At 46.9% G+C, this 23,164-nt stretch overlaps 1 protein-coding gene and 1 long non-coding RNA gene across 5 annotated transcripts in view; one reads left to right on the top strand and one right to left on the bottom strand.

Moving 5' to 3' along the window:
• The window catches only part of AOX1 (aldehyde oxidase 1), a 143,022-nt gene that overhangs the window by 37,979 nt on the left and 81,879 nt on the right, over positions 1-23,164 (top strand). For all 4 annotated transcript variants that reach the window (XM_077319115.1, XM_077319116.1, XM_077319114.1 and 1 more), the window contains exons 9-18: positions 262-406; positions 2,751-2,843; positions 4,712-4,863; positions 7,754-7,847; positions 11,058-11,167; positions 12,140-12,324; positions 17,957-18,119; positions 19,551-19,643; positions 20,857-21,026; positions 22,742-22,856. In XM_077319115.1, the coding sequence (XP_077175230.1) occupies positions 262-406; positions 2,751-2,843; positions 4,712-4,863; positions 7,754-7,847; positions 11,058-11,167; positions 12,140-12,324; positions 17,957-18,119; positions 19,551-19,643; positions 20,857-21,026; positions 22,742-22,856 (1,320 nt within the window). The remainder of the gene's footprint in view (positions 1-261; positions 407-2,750; positions 2,844-4,711; positions 4,864-7,753; positions 7,848-11,057; positions 11,168-12,139; positions 12,325-17,956; positions 18,120-19,550; positions 19,644-20,856; positions 21,027-22,741; positions 22,857-23,164) is intronic.
• Positions 20,513-22,771, bottom strand: LOC143828965 (uncharacterized). The gene is made up of 3 exons (XR_013227957.1): positions 22,725-22,771; positions 21,650-21,753; positions 20,513-21,024 (listed from the first exon to the last, which is right to left on the bottom strand). It is a non-coding gene; the product is annotated as an uncharacterized LOC143828965 (long non-coding RNA).

The following is a 23,164-nucleotide window of genomic DNA, read 5'->3' as shown; positions in this document are numbered from 1 at the left end:
CAGCAGAAATCTGAAAGCAAACAGAAATCTCAGACGGAGTTGAAGCAAACCTTTCAACATGATATGCTAAGTAGTGTAGAAACTACTGAGTGCGCAGCGCACGTACAGTGATAGGCAGCAATGTATTAGCATAGGCTACAGGCCCTATCCCTTTACCAACACAGCCAAAGGGGATTCTTCCTGTTTTAAAAATAGCCCAACTATTCTTGGGGGAGCAAAATTATTCCTAATGTGACATACCAGTTTTGTATTTCCTTACAGAGAATAGCCGAAGAGAGCAAACAAAGAACTCTGGTTTTCAACGGAGAAAGGACGACATGGATTTCTCCTGCCACACTCCCGGCACTCCTGGACCTGAAAGCTGAGTTCCCAAAGGCCCCGCTTGTGGTAGGGAACACAAGTATAGGTGAGTCGCCAGTGCCGCTTCCGCAGAGGGCCTGCACAGCATGACGGACTGGATGCCTTTCTGCAGAGTTGCCTCGTACAGCTCCCCTTCACCAAGTTTTCCTCCGATGGAGAAAGATCGCCTTGAACAGGAAGGGCATTTGCACACATGCTGAATATCCACCTCCGTGACGGTTTGCAAGTGGATTTTGCCATTTTACACCGTAAAGTCCGGCAGCCCTGTGCTTTCCATTGATCATACAAAAGGCTTCTGGCTGACTTCAGTGCTGTGGACACGAGGGCCACACCTGCACAAACAGCCGGATGAGTGGGCAAAGTGCTCTCTCTGTCAAATAGCCAGTGTGGAATGGTATTTTTGGGTGCTCCCATCTCCAGGGGCAGTTTTAGCCATGGGGCATCCAGGGCAGCTGACCCACGACCCTGCCCCCCCCCCCAGCAGAGGGGAAAAGAACAGGAAGTGCAGACTTTTATATCCATCCTCTTTGAAGGTCAGGTGGATGGGGGGGGGGGGATGTGGCTTTCTCCTCTGGGGCTTAGGCAGCCGGCTCAGCAGTGGTCCCATGTGTATCCCCCTCTGGGGCTCCTGCAACTGGCTCTGCAGCAGCTGTACTCTCGTCCCCTCTGGGGCTTGGACAGCCTGTTCAGTGGGGCCACATGTGTCTAGGTGAAGGGGGCCCGCACCCATCCACATTGCCCAGGGTGAGGGCCACCCCTTGACGGGCCCTTGGGTGGCCCCGGTGGGAAGATAGTGCAGCTGGCAGTGCCTATCCTGGACTTCTGTCCAGAGCCCCGTAATCTCTAAAACTCCCGCTTGCTGTGTTTTCAAAACAATCCTCGCTATTACTAAACAAAGACATCAAGGAGAAAGATGCTGTCCCAGTATTCTCCCTGCAATGCTAATTTTCAACCCACATTACATTCAGAATTTGACTCTTCATCTGCCACTTGAGGGGTTAAGTAGATGGAGCAGCAGATATCAGATGCCATCCAGTAGCAAACACAACAGAAGACAGCAACAGAATTCAGGATGATCTTGATAGGCTCGAAAAGTGGGCTAAACTGAATAAAATGAAGTTCAATAGGGACAAGTGTAAAGTTCTGCATTTAGGTAGGAAAAACCAAATACACCAATATATAGGATGGGGGAGACTTGTCTTGGCAGTAGCATGTGCGAAAAGGATCTAGGAGTCTTAGTAGACCATACATTGAACAGGAGTCAGCAGTGTGACTCAGTGGCTAAAAAGGCAAATGGGATTTTGGGCTGTATCAAACAGAGCATCGTGTCCAGATCACGGGAGGTGATGGTACCACTGTACTCTGCTCCGGTTTGGCCTCACTTGGAGTCCTGTGTTCAGTTTTGGTCACGCCAATTGAAAACGATGTTGACAAACTGGAACGTGTCCAGAGGAGGGCAACAAAGATGGTGAGGGGTTTGGAGACCAACACGTATGAAGAAAGGTTGGGGGAGCTTGGTCTGTTTAGCCTGGAGAGGAGACGACTGAGAGGGGATCTGAGAGCCATCTTCAAGTATTTAAAAGGCTGCCATACAGAGGATGGAGCAGAGTTGTTCTCTCTTGCCCCAGAGGGACGGACCAGAACCAATGGGATGAAATTAATGTGAAAGAAATTCCATTTAAACATCCGGAAGAAGTTCCTGACAGTTAGAGCGGTTTCTCAGTGGAACAGGCTTCCTCGGGAGGTGGTGGGTTCTCCATCTTTGGAAATTTTTAAACAGAGGCTGGATAGCCATCTCACAGAGAGGCTGATTATGTGAAGGCTCAAGGGGGTGGCAGGTGACAGTGGATGAGTGATAGGGATGTGAGTGACCTGCGTAATGCAGGGGGTTGGACTAGATGACCCACGAGGTCCCTTCCAACTCTATGATTCTATGGTTCTAAGTGAAAGATTTACAAAGTGTCAAAATATACCCAGTCCTGCTAACAGTTCTGGAAACCTTCAGCATTGTTCTAGAATGGACCGACATGTGACCAAGACCTGATCCATGTGCAATTTTATGCAGCATTAGTCCAATAATGCAGAATTGCTCCTGTAATCCCCTACCCCTTTGTCTGGAGTAGCTCTGCATCGGATTGTGCAACAGGTGTGCTCATGCCAAACAGCAACACGGGGAAGACAGTGGGAGATGGAAATTGTTTGGGGGCAAAGTGATGGTTTGAAGACCGGTTCACCACTTCCCGCCACCTACAGTTTTTCACTTGAAATCCTGCTCTCCCCCATCCTGGGCCTTTTGGATCTTTGGGCCCCCCACATTTTGAGATGTTGTTCTGCTACCATTTTCTTTCATATTACTCTAATTTTTAAAAACCCAATTTCATCTCTTTTAGGAATTGATGTGAAAAAACTGGGTGTTTGGTACCCAGTCATCCTTTATCCTGTTCGGGTTCCAGAACTGCATGTCTTCTATAGAGTACCCAATGGTAAGTCTCAAGGGGATATAAGAAGCCACTGGGGCAAATAGATGGGATTTGGCTTTTCAGCTGACCAGTAAGTGTTTTATTTTATTTATATTTCAATTTATAAACTGCCCCTCTCCTTGCCGTCTTGGGGTGGCTTACAGTTACTGTTATTGAAGAACTAATTAAAATGATATTTTCATATATTTCCATCCAATGTGTATGAAAGACAACGCAATACTCTTTACCTCAAGGGCTCCAGATTGATGATTATTATGTCAAATTGAAGCCAGGGAAACATTAGTTATAAGATGGGCACACAGGTATTTTCTCATTTTGTTTGTTCTCATTTAGCAGCTAATCTAGACACGAAGGGCCAAGTCAGCGAAATATTGGGACAGTTAAATTCAGTGACTGGAGATGTGAATGGGCAAGAGAAGGCTCCAGGTTTGCAGAGACAGCCCGATGCGAGGGCAGCAGCACGATGCGGTCCCACCATCGGAAGTGGGAAATGATGTTCCACTCAACTGCCCGGTGCCGTGAAGCGTTGTGGAGTCAAATGTGGCATTTTGTATCCCTCCTGGGACACTGTAGGTGCGGGGAGGACCGGGCCTGGCCTGGCCTCTGATGATAGCGGCCATGGCAAAGATTTTCAGCCTTCCCTTGCCGCAGGCCATCGGAGGCCCTAATGCGGGCCAGGGCCGGTAGGCGGCTGGGCTGGTGGCAACTGCCATGCCGCTGCCAGCCCGGCCTTCCCACCCTTTGCATAATTGGTCTATGAAAGCCAATCTGACATAACAGATAGAGCTTCAGAGTAGGTTCCAACCACCAGCTCACTATGTGCTATTATGGGGTGGGCCGACGTGCTGGTCTGAAGCAATAGAAGAATGTTTGATTCCAGATGAGGGGGCAGATAAAAAGCAGAACATGACATTTAATGAATATCCACTGGCTCCATTTAACCAATATCAACTGGTGGTCCCTGGCTGGCTCCACAGAGTGCCAGCTGGCCTCAACCAGAGCCAGAGCCTGCTTGGTGGAATGAGTTGCCAGTGGAGATCTAGGCCCTGGCGGAGCTCTCAAAGTCCTTCAAGACCTGTAAACAGAACTACCAGGTCTATAATTGAGGCCAAATTGCTGGCCTAGGAATTCTATGGGCCTCCCTCTGCTCCTCTCCATGTTTATCCTCCTCATATATGAGGCTCCCCTCTATTTACTGTTTTCGAGTCATACTATAGGCCATGGAACAAATTGTATTTTATTATGTTTTTATTGTTTTTACAGGCTTTAAAGGTATACTGTTGCCAGAACCTGTCATTGGGGAGGGGTGATCTATAAGTGAAATTATAAATAATTTTTTTTAATCCGTGGTGAATGGCTGAGAAATACAGTCAGCAAAAGGGAAGAGGATATGGGGTTGCCAGGATAAGGCAAACAGGAAATAATGTGGGGTGGGGAGTACAGGGGAAAGTGAGGTACCCCCCACAAGACCTTGAGGGTTCCCTGTTATATGTGGTCTTGGCCCAATAGCTAGTAAACCAATGGGCCATAGTTTTTCTGTGTTAGCAGTGGGGAGAAAATGCTGAAGATACAGGGACAGAGAAAAGCAATTTGGGTGTTGGATGGGAAGGAGAGAAAGAACTATGAGAACTGGGGAGGATATGGAGCTTTCAGTTGAAGGTAAAGAAGAAATAGTTGGAAAAGGGGAAATAATATGGTTCTCACAAGTCCTTACAGTTTCCTGCTTGTTCTTTATATTCCTTTGGATGGATGGATGGATACATTATTCAGAACTGTGCAATTTTGTGCTGCTCTAATGAATACCAATTCTGACTCCAGTTGTGCTTGCCAGTTGTGATTCCTAAAAACTGATGACTATTATTTTGTTCCAGGGATTGTGATAGGTGCCGCGACCTCCTTGGCCCAGCTGAGGGAGATCCTGTTAAATGTTGTCCTAGAACTCCCTGCAGAGAACACAAAGACGTACCAAACTCTGTTGAAGCAGCTGAGAACACTGGCGGGAGAACAGATCAGGAACCTGGCTGTAGGTCTTCCAGACTACTACAATTCACAAGATATAGATTACCTCATGTCCCTTTCTGCCAAGACAGCATTGATGAGGACGGTCTTTTGGAGGAGGTCTGTTTTGAGCGTAGTTTATAATTTGAGAGGCCCCTTCATCTAACCAGGGCCAGTTGTCACTGAGAATCCCACTCTGGTTGTCCCTACCATGGCCTGACTCACTTTCCCTCATCTTCTTCAACCTCTAAAGGAGAGGCAACTGTCGCATGATGTCTGCTCCAAGCAGGAGGTCTGGAGATGAGGCCATTAATGAAGACATTACTGCATCCATAGACCCACATCACTGACTGGCATACACACCTAACTGGCTCTTTGCTCTGCAGGTACTAATCCCTAGCCCGAAAGAAGTATGCTTGGCCTCGACCAGGGCCAGGGCTTTTTCAGTCCTGGCTTCAACTTGGTGGAATGAGCTTCCGGGAGAGCTGACGGCCCTGACTGAGCTATCAGAGTTCTGCAGGGTCTGCAAGATGGAGCTCTTCCACCAGGTCCTGGGTTGAGGCCAGGGCATCAACATGGCCCCTCATCAGGCCGGGCATTTACATCTATGCACCCCACCCCTAGGTAGGTCTGCTTGGGAGGTATATTTGACTGCCAGTCTTGTGGGGTTGTCAGGGGGTTTATAGGATTATGAGATTTATATCTCACTACTCTCATGGGAAGGCACTGGCAAACCACCCCGTATTGAGTCTGCCATGAAAACACTAGAGGGCATCACCCCAAGGGTCCGACATGACTTGGTGCTTGCACAGAGGATACCTTTACCTTTACTCTCATGGTAGAGAGTATCTCACTACTCTAATTGGACCATAAGGAAGATCGAGCGTCAAAGAATTGAGGCTTTTGAACTTTGGTGCTGGAGAAGACTCTTACGAGTCCCTTGGACTGCAAGGCGAACAAACCGGTCAGTCCTAGAGGAGATCAGCCCTGACTGCTCCTTAGAAGGCCAGATCCTGAAGATGAAACTCAAATACTTTGGCCACCTGATGAGAAGGAAGGACTCCCTGGAGAAGAGCCTAATGCTGGGAGCGATTGAGGGCAAAAGAAGAAGGGGACGACAGAGAACGAGGTGGCTGGATGGAGTCACTGAAGCAGTAGGTGCAAACTTAAATGGACTTTGAGAAATAGTAGAGGACAGGAAGGCCTGGAGGATCATTGTCCATGGGGTCGTGAAGGGCTGGACACGACTTCGCATCTAACAACAACAACAACTCTCATGGTGGCTTACAATTATAAATTGTATAATTTACAATTATAAATTGTAAGCTTACAATTATAAATTGTATAATTTACAATTATAAATTGTAAGCCGTCATGAGAGTAGTGAGATATAAATCCAAAAATTAATTAATTAAGCAATTACTTACTTACTTACTTACTTACTTACTTACTTACTTACTTACTTACTTACTTACTTACTTACTTACTTAACTAATTAATATCCTAGTTTGGGTTGGTCCCAGATCAAACTTTCCAGAGTAGTCTGAAACATTCCTGCCTCTTCTCTCCCACTGCCCTATCCTCATCTCCACGAGATGCTGTTCATGGAGGGACAGAAGACCCTGAGGAATATCAGCAGTGCAGTCTGGAGCAGAAACGGGTGGTCAGTGCAAACTGCCACAGAAAGAACTGAAGCATAACATAAATATTCCCATGTCACAGAAAACAGTAAAGAAATTATATAAATAGGATCATACTTATAATTAACTTACAATACAGAAGTATAGACCGCAGTTGCTCATAATTTATCCAAGCGAGCCCCGACCTGGATATCCCAGGCCCACCCAAGGTCTTGGAAGCCAAGCAGGGTTGGCCTCGGTTAGTGTTTGGATAAGAAATCTCCAAGGAGAACGTGGGTTCCGATGCCGAGGCAGGCAATGGCCAACCACCTGCGAACGTCTCTGCCTGGCTGCCAGACAATCGTACCATCAGAGGATTTCCTCCTGCACTACACACGTGTCATGGGATAAATAAAGATCTAGACTGTTTTGTGTCGTGGAACCCTGTGCAGAAAAGCCCTCTTGAATAGCTAAGTTTTGCATAACAAAATCAGAGTCCAGGAGCACCTTTAAGACCAAAAAGGATTTATTCAAGGTGGGAGCTTTCGAGAGCAAGCACTCTTCCTCAGACTATGAACTGCTACATGACAATGGGAATATAAAGCAAAAGTTATTTCTGTTAAATTAGTAAACTGTGTCACACATCCAAATACAGCCATATGATAATTCTTTGCCAAAACAGCCAATCAGTCCCCTCGAATTCAGTTGTAGTTCACAAAAACATAGGAGGAATAAATCTATGTCAGTGATCAACGGTTCCCACCCCACCCTTTGCTGCTGGCCCCATCTGTCTCCATCCAAGAGTGAAACATTCCTGCAAGTGAAATGCTGTGCTGGCAACTATCTCATCCCAAGACATGGTGAGGAATGTGGATGGCCGAGTTAAACAAGGTTAGCATGAATAGTGAGATAAAAAACCTATGTCCTTGTTGAGTCCCGGGTATGTCATTGTTTTGAGGGTTGTAATAACTTGCATTTCTGCAATCTCCCTTTTGTAGCCTGTTCTTGAAGTTCCTTTGCAATAAAACAGCTACTTTCACTATGCATGCTAACCTTGTTTAACTCACGTATCCACATCCCTCACAATGTATTTTATTTGGGACAATGGGACTGTAAGGGGATGGTAGTGATATGTCTTGGGAAGAGATAGTTTCCAGCGCAACTAAGGAGAAGGAAGCAGCAACTCACAAAAGCCCCTTCCTTGCCACACATTTTGTAATCTGGCTCTGTTCTACTTCTACAGACTAACACAGCTCCCTGTCTTGATCTAACAGCAACAGTGTCATTGTTTCCCAGTCTTTAGGAGGTCACATTGTAAGCAGAGGGTCACCTTGGGATCTGAACCCTGTTCTGGCAGCTGGGAAAGCTATCCTCAATCTGGCATCAAAAGGTAAAAGGCCTTACAGTCTGTTAATAGATGTTGTTTTGGGGACAAAATAGAGTGCAGAATCTGTATAACTAATAACCATGGTTGAGTCTCATATGTGGATTAACACAACAAGGCCATCTGCAGGTGCAGTATAGGAGTCTTCAGTACTGGGGTAATACCCAGGTTTTCAGAAAAGCCTCAGAGTTTCACCAAAGAATTATAAATAAACATTTATTTCAGTCAGAGACCAGTACAAAATGCAAAACAGTAGAACCAAAGAATTGTAGGATGAATTCCCCCCTCCCTTTCAAAATTCAGGAACAAGGTCTGTGCAGGGGGAAAAATGGTTTTATCCTGAATTCTCACCAGACCATGACTCAGGCAGGGGGCACTGCAGCATCCTAAGGGTGTACAAGTGGTATCTTCTTCTTGTATAGGCTGTCTCTTTTTGTCTTACCTCTCTAACCCTTCCGCTGCCTATCCCGTTGTCCTCTCCCTTGCTTCATATGGCTATCCATGAAGACACATCTCTCTGCAGATCTCTCCTGTAGAGACCACGGCCTCACACTTGCACACACATGATGCTGGACAGGCCGGTCATTTGTGTTAGGGAACGTGCTCTTTAGATGAAGTTTCTCTCCCTTCTTTGGATCTACTTGAATACATGTAAGTTTACCTTGCTTGCAGTGTACTATTTGGGAGCTCTATTTACTGTATTCTGTATTACGCTTCTATGACTGGGCAAAACTTTGCAATATGAACCAAATATTCCAAGACACTTTTCTATTATCATTATCATTATCCACCCTCCTGAGACCAGCTCAGGTCAATGTAGGCACACAGTTTATTGGATAACGAGCAATTAAAACAACAAAAAAATAAAACATTTGACAATAAGATTAACAACAATTTAAAACATAATAACAAATTAGCAGCATAGAGCAATAGCAGCATTGAGTTGTAGTCTTACCACACAGGCTGGGTGTCTTTATGAGGGTGTTTTGTGTGTGTGGGGGGGCATAGATGTTAAAGGTCATTGACCCCACCTCAAGGTTTGGTGGAAGAGCTCCATCTTGCAGGCCCTGCGGAACTGTGCCTGGATCTCCTCCAGGCGTTCATTTAGCCAAATAGATGTCAGCACTAAAAACGTCCTGGCCCTAGTTTATGCCAAACACACTCTTTTGGGACCAGGGACCACCAACCAGTTGGAATTTACAGAACAAAGTGCTCTAGGGGTGGGGCATAGCCAGAGAGGCCGTCCCTCAGGTGCGTTGGGTTCAAAGTGTGAATGGCTTTAGAGGTGAGTACCAAAACCGGATCCGGAATTCTATTTGTAACCAGTGCAGCTGCAAGAGCACAGAGCGAATGTGGGCCTCCAAGATGTTCCTGTGAGGACCTGAGCAGCTGTGTTCTGTACCAACTGCAGTTTCTGGGTCAGGGATAGGGGGAGGCCAGCGTAGAGCGACTTACCGAAGTCTAGTCTTGAGGTTCCTGCCACATGGATCACCATGGGTAGGTGTTCCAGGGCCAAATAGGGCACTAGTAGTTTGGCTTGATGTAGATGGAAGAATGCCAACCACTCTCATGATCTGCACTTCCACTGTACCATTTAGCACACATGAGCCACTTTTCAAAGATTCAGATTCAGAAAACCTTTATTATTATTATGGCTAAAATTTATACCCAGATATTTGAAGTGGAAAACTTGCTCAATTTGGTTCTCTCTCACCTTCCACTGTTATTGTCAGCTTGTTTTAGCAAAGACTAAAGTCTTGGTTTTCTCATAATAATCTTTAAACCGCTCCGCAGGAGCGATATAAATAAAGCAGTAAGGGCCCTTGAGGGGGCCTTGTCCGGGATGGGGAAGGGTGGCCATTGGCCCCTTCCCCCTGGATTGACAACTGGATGGCCCAATTGCCAGGCGCTTTGCGCAGTAGCCCCTTGGCCTCTGATTGATGAATCAGCAGGCGCTTTGCACCTGCCGACCCGCCGCCTTGCCCCACTGCCGCCAGTACTCTGCAGCCAAGCAAGGTAGGTGGCGGCCAGGGCGGCCCCCCCTGAGCTTCGGCCCAGTAAAGGGATAGCCCGGCCACGGCGCAGGCATAGCGGGGCTGTCCCTTTGCCGTGCAGGAAGCTCTGGCCCCGGCATCAAGCCTGCCGGGCCAGTCGAGCTTCCTGCTCCCCCACATCCCTGCTCACCTCCACTGCCCCGAACCAGCCCTCCCTCCTCCCCCCGCACGATCTTCCCACCCGCCCCCAACATCCCCGCTCACCTCTGCTGCCCCGAACAAGCCCTCCCTTCTCCCCCGCATGATCTTCCCACCGGCCCCCAACATCCCCACTCACCTCCGCCACCACTTATCAGCCCCCACCCACACCACCCACCCAGACCCTCCCCTACCTTCCCCACCCATCACTACTGTCCACTCCCCCCACGGCACCTTCCCCCCTCTTCCTCTCACCCCTGGACATTACCATCAATATGGCTGGAAAATGGCAGAAAGACAATGGAGAGCTGAATAAAATGGCAGAATGGCAGAAGACAGGGCATTTTTAGAAATGATAAATGTTTAATTTTATTGTAATTTTGATATTTTCTGAGTGCTGGTTTTAAATGCTGTTGTGAACCGTCCCAAGCCTGCTTGTGGGGAGGGCATGTTCAAAGAATCGAATAATAGATAAATAAAACATATAATAAATACCCATCTCGGGAAACTAAATGGGATGGACGTAGGTGTTTAGGGTTTGCACCATCATTTTACTGACTTAGAAGGGTTCAGATGATTCAATCACTGCGTATTTCTAGATATACTATAATACCTTAGAACAGTGGTTCTCAATCTAGGGGCCGCAACCCCAGTTGGGGTCACTTGGCCCCTTCTTGGGAGTCCCCAGGTTGGTTTCTGCTGGGCAACAGGTGGTGGGCAGCAACAGAGCCATTCCAATTGCCACTTCTATGCTGCCGGAGTCTTCTGTGCCTGCGCACATGTGCATGCATGCTGCTGGCACATGTGCAGGCAGCCCGCGTCCATGTGCCCCACGCCACTGCATTTGGGGTCACAAGGTAAGAGCGGTTGAGAACCACTGCCTTAGAATAAATCTGGTGAGAGAAATCTAAAGCTCACATTGCGGCAGGCATAGGATCTGATATCTTTGAAAGTTTTCATGGGCTTTGTAAATGGCGTGTCTGCAAAGGCGACCATCTGTAATGGCTACACGTTTCTCTGACAGGTGGGAGACGACAGATTCCCCTGAATGGTGAATTCCTCACACGGCTGCCCGAGGCAGACCTTTTCCCCAAAGAGGTCATCGTCTCTGTTTTTATACCGTTTTCAAAGAAAGTGAGTGTGCCTTTTTGTCTATCAAGAATTCACGTATCAAACTGCCAATATAAAATCAGATTCTGCAGACATTAAATACCAGCTTGCCAGAGAGTGTAGCATTTGTCCATCTGGCAGGGGCAGCCAAACTGCAGCCCTCCAGATGTCCATTGAGTACAATTCCCATGAGCCCCTGCCAGCGAACGCTGGCAGGGGTGCATGGGAATTGTAGTCCATGGACATCTGAAGGGCCTCAGTGTGACTACCTCTGGTTCAAGGCATCCACATGCCATTGTCTGGGACAGCAGACATAGGGTCTTAGGGGCAATTTCCTGCTTCTTGGAAGCCACAGTTCCAGTCTACCTGCCTCTCTCTTAGTTAGGGATGTAGTCTGCTCCTCTCTCTGTCTCTCCTCTGCACTATCAAGTATGGCAATTCCTGAATAAACCATTCCTTACTCTTAAATCAGGGTGTGAGACCTCACTCTGCTAACACTACCCCGCAGAAATTGCTCCACAGTCCAGTGGCATTAAATGATGGCAGCCTTAAGCAGCCAACTGGACACTGGATACTCTTAACAGGTTTTGTTTTTGCTAAGTTGCTTTTCTCTTCACATAAAAAACAATCCCCGCCCACTCCACAACATACAAATAAAAAGGGAAATTCCTACTTAGGAAGTCCTTTTGTATAGGAAACAATAAGGAAGCTCATATAGATGGCACGTCTGGTTGATTCATATGTGGTATATTTCTTAGGTGTGCACAGACAGGGAAATGAGCTTTGTATTCCCAGTACACCAACTACATGCATTGTGCCAAACTGCTGTATATGCTTATCAAATGTAAAAGTCTTCATTCGGAGCATTACTTTTTACATTGGTATATGGAAGTGCCATCTAGGTAACAATTTCTTCATGTGCAAATTGGCTATTTGAATGAAAACAAGCATCGGTTACAAAGGGGTAAATGACCAGATTTCTCCTTGTCTTGCCAGGACGAATTTGTGTCCGCCTTCCGACAGGCTGAGCGGAGGAAGAATGCCTTTGCAATCACCAATGCTGCAATGCAAGTCCGGTTCCAGCCAGGCACGGCTGTCATTGAGGACCTGACTGTTTTATATGGAGGTGTTGGCTGTACCACAATGAGTGCCCCAAACGCCTCTCAGAAGCTACGAGGAAGGTACGCTGGTCCTCTGGGAATCCTGTCCGAACAGCCCTGCGCGCCTCCCAACTCGTAAGCTTGGGGCCAAGGGGCTAATAGGCCCCTTGGGGCCGGAATGGCAAGCGGAGGGCCCAATCGGCAGGCGCTTTGCAGGCGCTTTTGATTGTGATTGTTATTTTAATGGGGATTTTATTGGCGTTTTATTGTTTTAGAATTCTATGTGTAAACCGCCGCGAGGCTACGGCAAGTGGCGGTATAGAAACAGCACCTGGAACTCAAATTTTCACAATATCAGTAACATTAACATTAAACTATAACAGAGGCTATAAAATCACAGAGATTTTAAAATCAATTTGCTGACGTCATGTTTAAATTTAAGCAAATTGTGGGGTCAAGAATTGCAGGGAAGGACTCTGCTCGAGAACCACCTAATTCAGCCCCATGAACCAAGGCAGGCTCCTCCGTACACAAATCATGATGAATGACCAGTAGGGATGGGCCAGTAGGGACCAGTTCAGAAACTAAGGGGCTTTACGCACCGGGATCTTTGTAGCAAATTGGTCACTGAATGAAAAATCGCCATTTAAAATAGTGGAATTCGTCGTTATGCATACCTGCCTTTGTAGTGGAATCCAGTTGCGTTTTGTAGCGTTTCCCACAGGTTTCCGGTCTCGGCAGAAATCGCTAGAAAGGAAGTGCTATTGCCAAGCTCGTCCCACCCCTGGCCGTCAAGCAGCCAATGGGCAGCCATTAGCATGCTCCCAAACAGCCCCTTTCCCTTTAAGAAAGGTTTTTTTATAAAAAAAACAGACCCATTGCAACGAATCTGTGTAGATTCGTTGCAACGGAGAGACCCATCCAGCTGCCTAGTGTGTTTGAGCTGTCGTTTGATCATTTGATCGTTGCCACGCTCCCTCCGAGTGAAAAAAAAAAAATCCCCCCCCCCCTCTCACGGGCCCGATTTTCGGCTGAATGAATGTGTAAAAAATAAAGGGAAAATACATCAGCAAACGGGCTTTTCCGTGGTTTGTGCTTAGTGACTAAAGGGGAGGGATTGAAGCCAGGGAAGCCTCTAAACAGAAAGAGGCTCGCTGGTGCGTTTATCCCCGCTCGCTCGGAGAAAAAAAAATGGCGATCGCTTCGCCGGAAGATCAGAGAAGAGAGTCAGGGGGAGGGACATTGTAGAAACCGCAACAATGTTAACGCACAGGTCTTTTTCACTAGTGTTGCAGATTGGTTGCAGGAGTGTATCGCTTTCCGGAGGGTGAATCCACTTTTGGGGATTTCCCTGAAAGCGCTACAAGGATGCGCTTTTTGCAGATTGGTTTCAGATGTGTGGCAGATTGTCGACAACGTTGTGCAAAACAGCAAATCAGTAGCGTTTTCAATTGGCAACCATTGTGCTATTTTGAAGGCGTGCAAAAAGCCCCTAAGGTTCATGATGAATTTTGGTGGGTTTGTGGATCATGAAGGGAAGTTCGTGAAGGGTGAACTGGCCAAATTTTTCACAAATGCTCCAGCTGTATATGGAGGCTCATGGAGGTTGGTGAATGGATACATTTCCAGAGACTCCTTCCACTCAATAAAAATATTTACTGAACTTCAAAGCAGAATTGAGACTACCTTTGTTTTCCTTCACTGTGCTGTACATAATCAGTCCGTCTCACAGGAACTAAGTATGACTGTGGAATCGGAGCCTGCGGAGCCTGCACTGTCATGGTCTCTACATACAACCCGGACTCTAAGAAGATGCGGTATCCTTTTAGAGAAGGGAAACAAAATGCTGGGAATGTGTTGTTCCCCCTCTGAGTCAGGAGGGCATCTTGACTGGGTGATTCCCATCACTCTCTCAGGGAGGCAGGACTAGATTCATAGAATTGCAGAGTTGGAAGGGACCTCCTCAGTCAACTAGTCCAATCCCCTGAACAATGCAGGAACTCACAACTACCTGCCCACCTAGTCACAATCTACCTAAGTTCAGCATTTCTGCCAATTGACTATCTAACCTCTGCTTGAAAATGTACAAAGAAGAAGAACTCACCACCTCCAGATCATACCCAAAGCGTACTTGTTAATGGTTCTGCATCCTCTAGGAGAAGAGTGACAAGTGGAGTTCCCCAGGGGTCTGTCCTGGGGCCTGTGTTGTTCAACATAATTATACATTATTTGGATGAGGGATTAGAGGGGGTAATTATTAAATCTGCAGACAGTACTAAACTGGGAGGGGTAGCAAATACAACAGAAGACAGAATGAGGATACAGGATGATCTTGATAGGCTCGAGAAGTGGGCTGAACTGAATAAAATGAAATTCAATAAGGACAAATGTAAAGTTCTGCAGTGACTCGGTGGCTAAAAAAGCAAATGGAATTTTGGGTTTTATCAAACGAAGTACCATGTCCAGATCACGGGATGTGATGGTACCACTTTGTTGTGCTTCAGCCTCACTTGGAGTCCTGTGTTCTGATTTGGGCACCCCAGTTGAAGAGGGATGAAGACAAACTGGAGTGTGTCCAGAGGTGGGAAACAAAGTTGGTCAGGGGTTTGGAGACCAAGACGTAGGAGGAAAGGTTGGAGGAGCTTAGCCTGTTTATCCTGGAAAGGAAACGACTGAGAGGGGATCTGCTAACCATCTTCAAGTATTTAAAAGGCTGCCTTGTAGAGGATGGAGCAGAGTTGTTCTCTCTTGCCCCGAAGGGGCAGGCCAGAACCAATGGGATGAAATTAATGCAAAAGAAATTCTGTCTAAACATCCTAAAGAAGTTCCTGACAGTTGGAGCATTTTTTTCAATGGAACAGGCTTCCTCGGGAGGTGGTGGGTTCTCCATCTTTGGAGATTTTTAAACAGAGCCTGGCTAGCCATCTGATGGCTGATTCTGTGAAGATTCAATGGGGTGGCAGGTTACAGAGGATAACTTATAGGATTGTGAGTGTCTTGCATAGTGCAGGGCTAGATAACCCAGGAGGTCCCTTCCAACTGTATGATTCTATGACTCTACAGGAAACCTGTTCCACTGAGGAACCGCTCTTTCAGGAACTTCTTCTGGAGGTTTAGATGAAAAATCTTTTGAATTAATCCTAGCCAATTAGTTCTGGTCCAACCCTTCTTGGGCAACAGAAAACAACTCTTCTCTATCTTCTATATGACAGCCCTTCAACTACTGGAAGATGGTGATCATATCACCTCTCAAGTCATCTTCTCTCTAGGCTAAACTGACCAAGCTTTGTCAATTTTTCATCATGTGACTTGGTCTCCAAACCCCTCACCATCTTTGTTGCCCTCCTCTGGACAGGCTCCAGTTTCTCTATATCTTTCTTCAGTTGTGGTGCCCAAAACTGAACATAGTACTCCACATGAGGTCTAACCATCACAGAGTAAAGCAGTAACATCACCTGACATGATTTGGACACTATACTTCTTTTAATACAGCCCAAAATCCTGTTTGCCTTTTTGGCTACTGAGTCCCACTGCTGACTCATTCACTGTTTTGTCTACTAAGACCCCCAGATCCTTTTCACACATACTGCTGCCAAGATAAGTCTCACCCATCCGATAGCGAGGCATTGGATTTTTCCTAAATGCAGAATTTTACATTTTTCGGTACTAAAATTCATTTTATTCATTTTAGTCCCTTTTTCCAGCCTCTCAAGATCGTCCTGTATGCTGATTCTGTCTTCTGTTGTGTTTGCTACCCCTCCCAGTTTAGTATCATCTGCAAATTTAATAAGCACCCCCTCTGTTCCTTCATCCAAATCATTTATGAATATGTTGAATAACACAGGGTCAAGGACAGATCCCTGAGGCACTCCACTCATCACTTCTCTCCAAGAAGATGATGAACTATTTAGAATAATAATAAGAAGAAGAGTTGGTTCTTATATGCCAGTTTTCTTTACCTGAAGGAGGCTCAAAGCAGCTTCCTGTCGCCTTCCCTTTCCTCTCCCCACAAGAAGAAGAAGAAGAAGAGTTGGTTCTTATATGCCGCTTTTCGCTACCCGAAGGAGGCTCAAAGCGGCTTACAGTTGCCTTCCCATTCCTCTCCACACAACAGACACCCTGTGGGGTGGGTGAGGCTGAGAGAGCCCTGATATCACTGCCCGGTCAGAACAGTTTTATCAGTGCCGTGGCGAGCCCAAGATCACCCAGCTGGCTGCATGTGGGGGAGCGCAGAATGGAACCCGGCATGCCAGATTAGAAGTTCACACACCTAACCACTACACCAAACTGGCTCTCAACAGACACCCTTTGAGGTAATTGAGTCTGGGAGAGCCCTGAGATTACTGCTCGGTCAGAACAGTTTTATCAGTGCTGTGACTAGCCCAAGGTCACCCAGCTGGCTGCATGTGGGGGAGTGCAGAATCGAACCCGGCATGCCAGATTAGAAGTTCGCACACCTAACCACTACACCAAACTGGCTCTCAACAGACACCGTTTGAGGTAATTGAGTCTGGGAGAGCCCTGAGATTACTGCCCGGTCAGAACAGTTTTATCAGTGCTGTGACTAGCCCAAGGTCACCCAGCTGGCTGCATGTGGGGGAGTGCAGAATCGAACCCGGCATGCCAGATTAGAAGTTCGCACACCTAACCACTACACCAAACTGGCTCTCAACAGACACCCTTTGAGGTAATTGAGTCTGGGAGAGCCCTGAGATTACTGCTCGGTCAGAACAGTTTTATCAGTGCTGTGACTAGCCCAAGGTCACCCAGCTGGCTGCATGTGGGGGAGTGCAGAATCGAACCCGGCATGCCAGATTAGAAGTTCGCACACCTAACCACTACACCAAACTGGCTCTCAACAGACACCCTTTGAGGTAATTGAGTCTGGGAGAGCCCTGAGATTACTGCTCGGTCAGAACAGTTTTATCAGTGCTGTGACTAGCCCAAGGTCACCCAGCTGGCTGCATGTGGGGGAGTGCAGAATCGAACCCGGCATGCCAGATTAGAAGTTCGCACACCTAACCACTACACCAAACTGGCTCTCAACAGACACCCTTTGAGGTAATTGAGTCTGGGGGAGCCCTGAGATTACTGCTCGGTCAGAACAGTTTTATCAGTGCTGTGGCGAGCTATATGCCAGATTAGAAGTCCAGTCTCCTAACCACTATACCAAACTGGCTTTACAAGGACCCTTTGGGTGTGTTCTGTCAACCAGTTCTCGATCCACCTAACAGTAATAGGATCCATACCACATTTTACCAACTTGCCAATAAGAATATCATGGGGAACCTTATCAAAAGCCTTACTGAAATCAAGGTAAACAATGACACATTATACCACTTACTCTTGCAATCTCCTTAGTTTGTACTACACTGATGTCCCTTAGCTGAATATTTGAAGAAATGGAACTCTATCTGTGTTGAAACATTGGACAAAAATTATCCGAAGTGTGAAGGACTCAACAATAATTCTAAAAGTAGCTAAGTTCCTCTTGGCAATTTTGAATGAAAATCTCTCTATTATGGAATTTGTAACTGAAATTATTTTTAAAAATTAGTTTTTGTGCTTTGCCATTCTTATGCCAGTAAAGGTACTCTGATTCTGACTCTAAACTAAAAATCAAAATGATGGGAGATCCAGTTCTCTATACATTAAAGTTTTTCGTAGCTCTGTTAGTCGATAAGTATGTTTTTACTGATCCTTTGTCCCTCAGAACGTGGAATGAGCGGATGCTGGATGAGGGTTGCCGGCTAATTCTTCAGGAGATTCAACTCTCACCTTCGGCATTAGGTGGGAAAGTGGAATACAGACAAACCCTACTTGTCAGCTTCTTTTTCAGATTCTATTTGGAAGTGCTACAAAGTTTAAAGCACATGGTAAGTAGGAATCACCTGGTGCATCTGTGTGCTTGATACCCTCTCTGCCCTGAGACGCCAGAGTGTTGCCCTGATTTGATGCTCCTTCTGGGCCACAGAGATATCCCCCTACACAAACGCTGGTTCCCGGCTTGTCCCCCACCCATTCACGTTGTTGCCCGGTGGGCACATGTTTCCTTCTCCACATGAGGAGTCCTAGCCATTCCAGGGTTCCAGGGTAAAACGTTTTTCACTTTCATTATTGGCTGGGTCTCTAGACATTAGCGAGAGGTGCAGTTTATCACTTTTTAGATTTCTGCTGTCATTAAAGGCACAGGAGCAAGTAAGGGTTGCTTTTTTCTGATCAGTCGGTATCTGTCCTATGGAGGACACTTGTGAATAGCACAAACAACCCCTCAGGTGGATAAGGAAGAGTGACAATCCCTGATAAAAAACGCATGGCTCCTCCTTTTCTGGCCCTCTTATAGATCACCACCCCCATTAACAACCTAGGCACTTCTGAAGCTACTTGTTCTGTCTAGTTGTTTCTATATCCATGTGGGCAGCTACTGTGGGGGGTTTTTCGGCAGGGGTCAGTGGGGTGGGATGAGGTTTCAGTTCTAAAACTCCCTTGATAAGAAGGTGTCTGACCAAGAGACCTTTGACTCTCAATATCTCATACCCTGGAAATCTTGTTAGTCTTGAAGGTGCTCCTGGATTAAAATCCAGTGGTTCCACTGCAGACCAGCACAGCGACCCACCTGATACATCAAATATAGTAACTTATACTGGCCTTTGTACAACTTAAGTACTAGTTAGGGTCACATAACTATTCTGCTGCATAAACAGAAACTTCTTCACCACATGAAGACTTTGTGGCTTCCTGACAGTGGTTACTGACTTTAAATATAAGAAAGCTGATGGTGTCAGGTGCTCCTTCCATTCCACCCAGGTGCCCTTTCAAATCCCCTCTCTGAGCTTCCTGCTTCTCCCCCCCCCTTTTCCTTTTCTCCCTCTCTTTGGGTGGGCTCCGCTTCGTGGTGTAAAAAGCATAAGTCACCCTGGTCACTGCCTTCCTTCCCCCCCTTTCTTTCCTCTCTCTGAGTGATGGGATCCGGTGCTCCACTCTGAAGTGTTAAAAGCAGGAGCAGACGGTCCAGCCTGTTGGCTCCAGCGGGGTCTACTCATGTGCCTATAAAACCTGGGTCTGATCTAAGAGCAGTGTTGCAGTCAGTTTTCCTGTTCCATGTGTAGCCTTAGCGTGTGCGTGCCCTGTCTTCAATTAAACCAGCTGAATTTGGATATTGAGGAGGGGCCTGCAACTGCATTATCTTCTGGGGTTTGTGACAGATGGACTGCATTTGAAAGAGCATATTGTCTGTATAAAGGTTAACTGTGAAAATATCAGTGTGATGTATTAAATGCTTTTTAAAATTGTCTTCCTTACTGCAGTACCCATCCGAGTATCTTGACTTGCCCAAGGAAACCTTGAATGCCCTGGGTGAGTTCCATGACCATCCACCTTGGGGCGTGCAAGAGTATCAGGTGAGTGGAGGGCTTCCCCAGGCAATCCATCTACAGGAACAAATGGGGTTACTGTTCTTCATCTACAGCAGTGGTTCTCAGCCTGGGGGGTCGGACTCCTTTGGGGGTCAAACGAACCTTTCACAGGAGTCGCAGCAGGGCAAGCAACTTGGCTTGGGGGCACCATCCACACAACAGCTTTGTGGGGTAGATCGAGAATGTTTGTCTGTCTGGAGCAGTGGAAAAGAACAAGATCGGCATGGTGGGTCAAGAGGCAGAACTGAACTGAGGAAAAAAACCCCAATTCATATACAATCATGAACAATGAATCTTCACACCTTTGGTCAGTTTTGGTTTAATTTCTGTGAAAGAACACTTGCATAATTTTATGGCTGGGGGTCACCACCACATGAGGAACTGTATTAAAGGGTTGCGGCATTAGGAAGGTTGAGAACAACTGATCTATAGCCTTGTTAATTCTAGCATTTTCATTTACCCTCTTGGCTAGTTGTGTGGTCTGTGACCAGGAGCAGAATAGGGTGTTGGTAGTGGAAAGGGCCATCCAATCCCCGTCTATCTGGTGACCCTGCAGGGTTGTAAAGGCAAGAGACAAACAAAGGCGGTTTGCAAACAAACCAAGGCCCATCTCTGCAGAGTAATCCTCAATTTCCTTGGTGGCCACCTGCCCAATCCTGCCTAGCTACCAGCCCTGGAGCCACATGAGCTGATGCCCATTGCATTGGGCAATGCCACACCAGCTGTCCTTGTGGATGTAGTCCAGGTTTGAACCTTGGGCTTTTCGTAGCATTATGTTTAAAACATTTTGTACAAACCAGTGGGCTCAGAGAAGACTGTGCTTGCATTATCTGATCATCACAAGACAAGGGAGAATGGGTTATGATGAGGGCAGGACCTACATGAATACAAATGTACACATAGACTCTTGTTCATCGTAAATGTCCAGAGAATGTAGAACTGATTTTTTTGGGAGAGTGTTCTACCAATGAAGTCACTTTTCATTGTAGATGTCACTTCTCATCTACTCATGAACTGGCTTCTCTGTTCGCATATGGACTTGTGGTTTAGCCATGAAACACAACCTGAGCCATAAAAATGCTGCTTGTGTCCATCTCTGAACGTTCTCTTGCAGGCAGGTGTATTCAGGTGCTACCAGCATATAATACTCCTCAAAATGAACTATTTGTATAGGAAGTGACTCTGTATTCTGTGACAGGAAGTTGATCCACAGCAGCCTCCTCAGGACCCCGTGGGGCGCCCCATCATGAATGAGTCCGGGATTAAGCATGCCACTGGGGAGGCCACCTACACCAGTGACGTTGGCCCAGTGGACGGACAGCTCTACATGGCCGTGGTGAAAAGTACGCGGGCCCACGCGAGGATCCTGTACGTGACACAGTTAAGAGCTGGAGTGAGAAACCTGTGACCAAAGGGAACCACGGGCTATCTGCATGTGTTTGCTTCAGGGGTGGACTAGAATAACAACTGAGTGGTTGCAAATATATAAACGAGGGCGGAATCTGCACGGAGTTTTTATTCCAAACCCAGGTTGAATCAGTCCCTGCTGTCTACACTGAATAACGTCCTCCCGGCTGAGGTAGAGAAGCAGTCTGTCCCTGATCGGCTGGGCGCCAGTTCTAAGACTTCCTAGTTCCTGGTGGCAAGATTTCCATCCCCCCCCCTCCAGATTAATTTTTTTTAAAGGTTTAAGGTGACTGTGCACCAGAATCCCAAACTTCTCTCTCAGCGGAGATTTGCCTCGTTCTGTGAGAGGCTGCTGCTGGCTCGGCTCATTTCAGCTCCACTCCCTCCCTCCCTCCCTCCCTCACTCCCTCACTCACTCCCTCCCTCACTCACTCACTCCCTCACTCCCTCCTTCACTCACTCCCTCACTCCCTCCCTCACTCCCTCACTCACTCCCTCACTCCCTCACTCACTCCCTCACTCACTCCCTCACTCCCTCCCTCACTCCCTCACTCACTCCCTCACTCCCTCACTCACTCACTCACTCCTTTAGGAAAGGAAAGAGGTGAGCAGCCTCGTGCTCAAGTGCAGAAGGGTTTCTGTTTCAAGTCAGGGGGGACAAAGCACAAAGACTTGGGTTCAGATCGATCTGAATTCAGCAGGATCAACAGCAGGAAAAAAAAGTAAGTGCAGAATCAGCCTAGGTCAAAAAAGCAATGCCCACGTTTCCCCCGCCCCACTTTTCATATAGACACGTTACCATGTGAATTGTTTGCTTCCTCTCCAGCCCCCCCCCCCCCCCCGAATTTTCATTTCTTAGTTCAAACTGTTTCTTTGTACTGCACACAAGCTTTTGGTGAGAAGGTACCAAAGGCTTTTCAAAAAGTAGGTAGTAGGTACCATTACCAGCTCCAGCTGTATGGGCAGTGTCTCAGTTCAGTCAGACAGCACGTGCCACAGATCTGTCGTGTGGGGCCTGTCAGCTCCAGGGCACCCGCTGGCACCTTTTCTGGGACCAGCCAAGCACTTTAGGAAGTGGGTGGGCCCAGACAGGCCTTTTGCCCAGCGAGGCTTCTGACTGATGCTTGAGATAGCCAGCTTGGTGTCCTGGTTAAGAGCACCAGCTTCTAATCTGGAGGGCTGGGTTTTATTCCCCATTCATCCACCTGCAGCCAGCTGGGTGACCTTGGGCTAGTCACAGTTCTGTCAGAGCTCTTTCAGCCCCACCTCCCTCACAGGGTACATTTGTGGGGTTTGGAAGGCAAGGCAATTGTCAGCTGCTTTGAGACTCCTTTGGGTAGTGAAAAGCGGAGTATAAAAACCAACTCTTCTTCTTCTATTGGAGATTTGATGGGCTGTGCGGATTTTTAAAAATGCTGTTTTGGCAGCAGCTGACACCGTCGTACAAGGATCTGCATTGTGTCACTAAAGTTAAGCTGTGGCCATTTTGTTGCTGCACCCACAATGCTGTGTCAGAATTCCAAATATACCTGCAGTCTCAGCTAGGTTGGGGACCTGTGCCATATATCATGTAGGAAAACTATATATTTACTTTACCTTGATGGTTTCTTTTTGACTCACATACATTCAGTTCAGTTTACCCTCCCTCCTTGTGGTTACCTTAAACACCTCTCCAGATCCATTGAGACCTCTGAGGCCTTAGAAGCTCCAGGAGTGGTTGCCGTGGTCACAGCTGATGATGTTCCAGGGGAAAATGGCAAAGAAGATGAGGACATTTTCGCTAAAGATGAGGTAATTCTTGACGTTGTTTTTTTCCCCTTTTTAAATTCCCTCTTTCGCCTATCACAGGTACCACAGATACTAATTTACAGATATCCTGCTAACATGAACACAGCTAAGAGAACATAGTTACTTTGAAGGAACAAAAGGGAAAACAACCAGCAGTTGTAGCTTCCCTCCTTATTGTAGTACTGCTGAGAAAACTGCAACGAACTCAAGATACATTGCAGAAAATCCTGTGGATCATTCTGGAATTCACAACCAGTCAAGTGAATTACTGATCTGTTACCCAAATCGCATGTAGACGTGTCCTCAGATTT

This window comes from Paroedura picta, chromosome 2 (assembly GCF_049243985.1).
Source record: "Paroedura picta isolate Pp20150507F chromosome 2, Ppicta_v3.0, whole genome shotgun sequence".
Lineage (NCBI taxonomy): Eukaryota > Metazoa > Chordata > Lepidosauria > Squamata > Gekkonidae > Paroedura > Paroedura picta.
The sequence above is the reverse complement of the archived record's forward strand: the minus strand, read 5'-3'. Positions and strand labels throughout refer to the sequence as shown.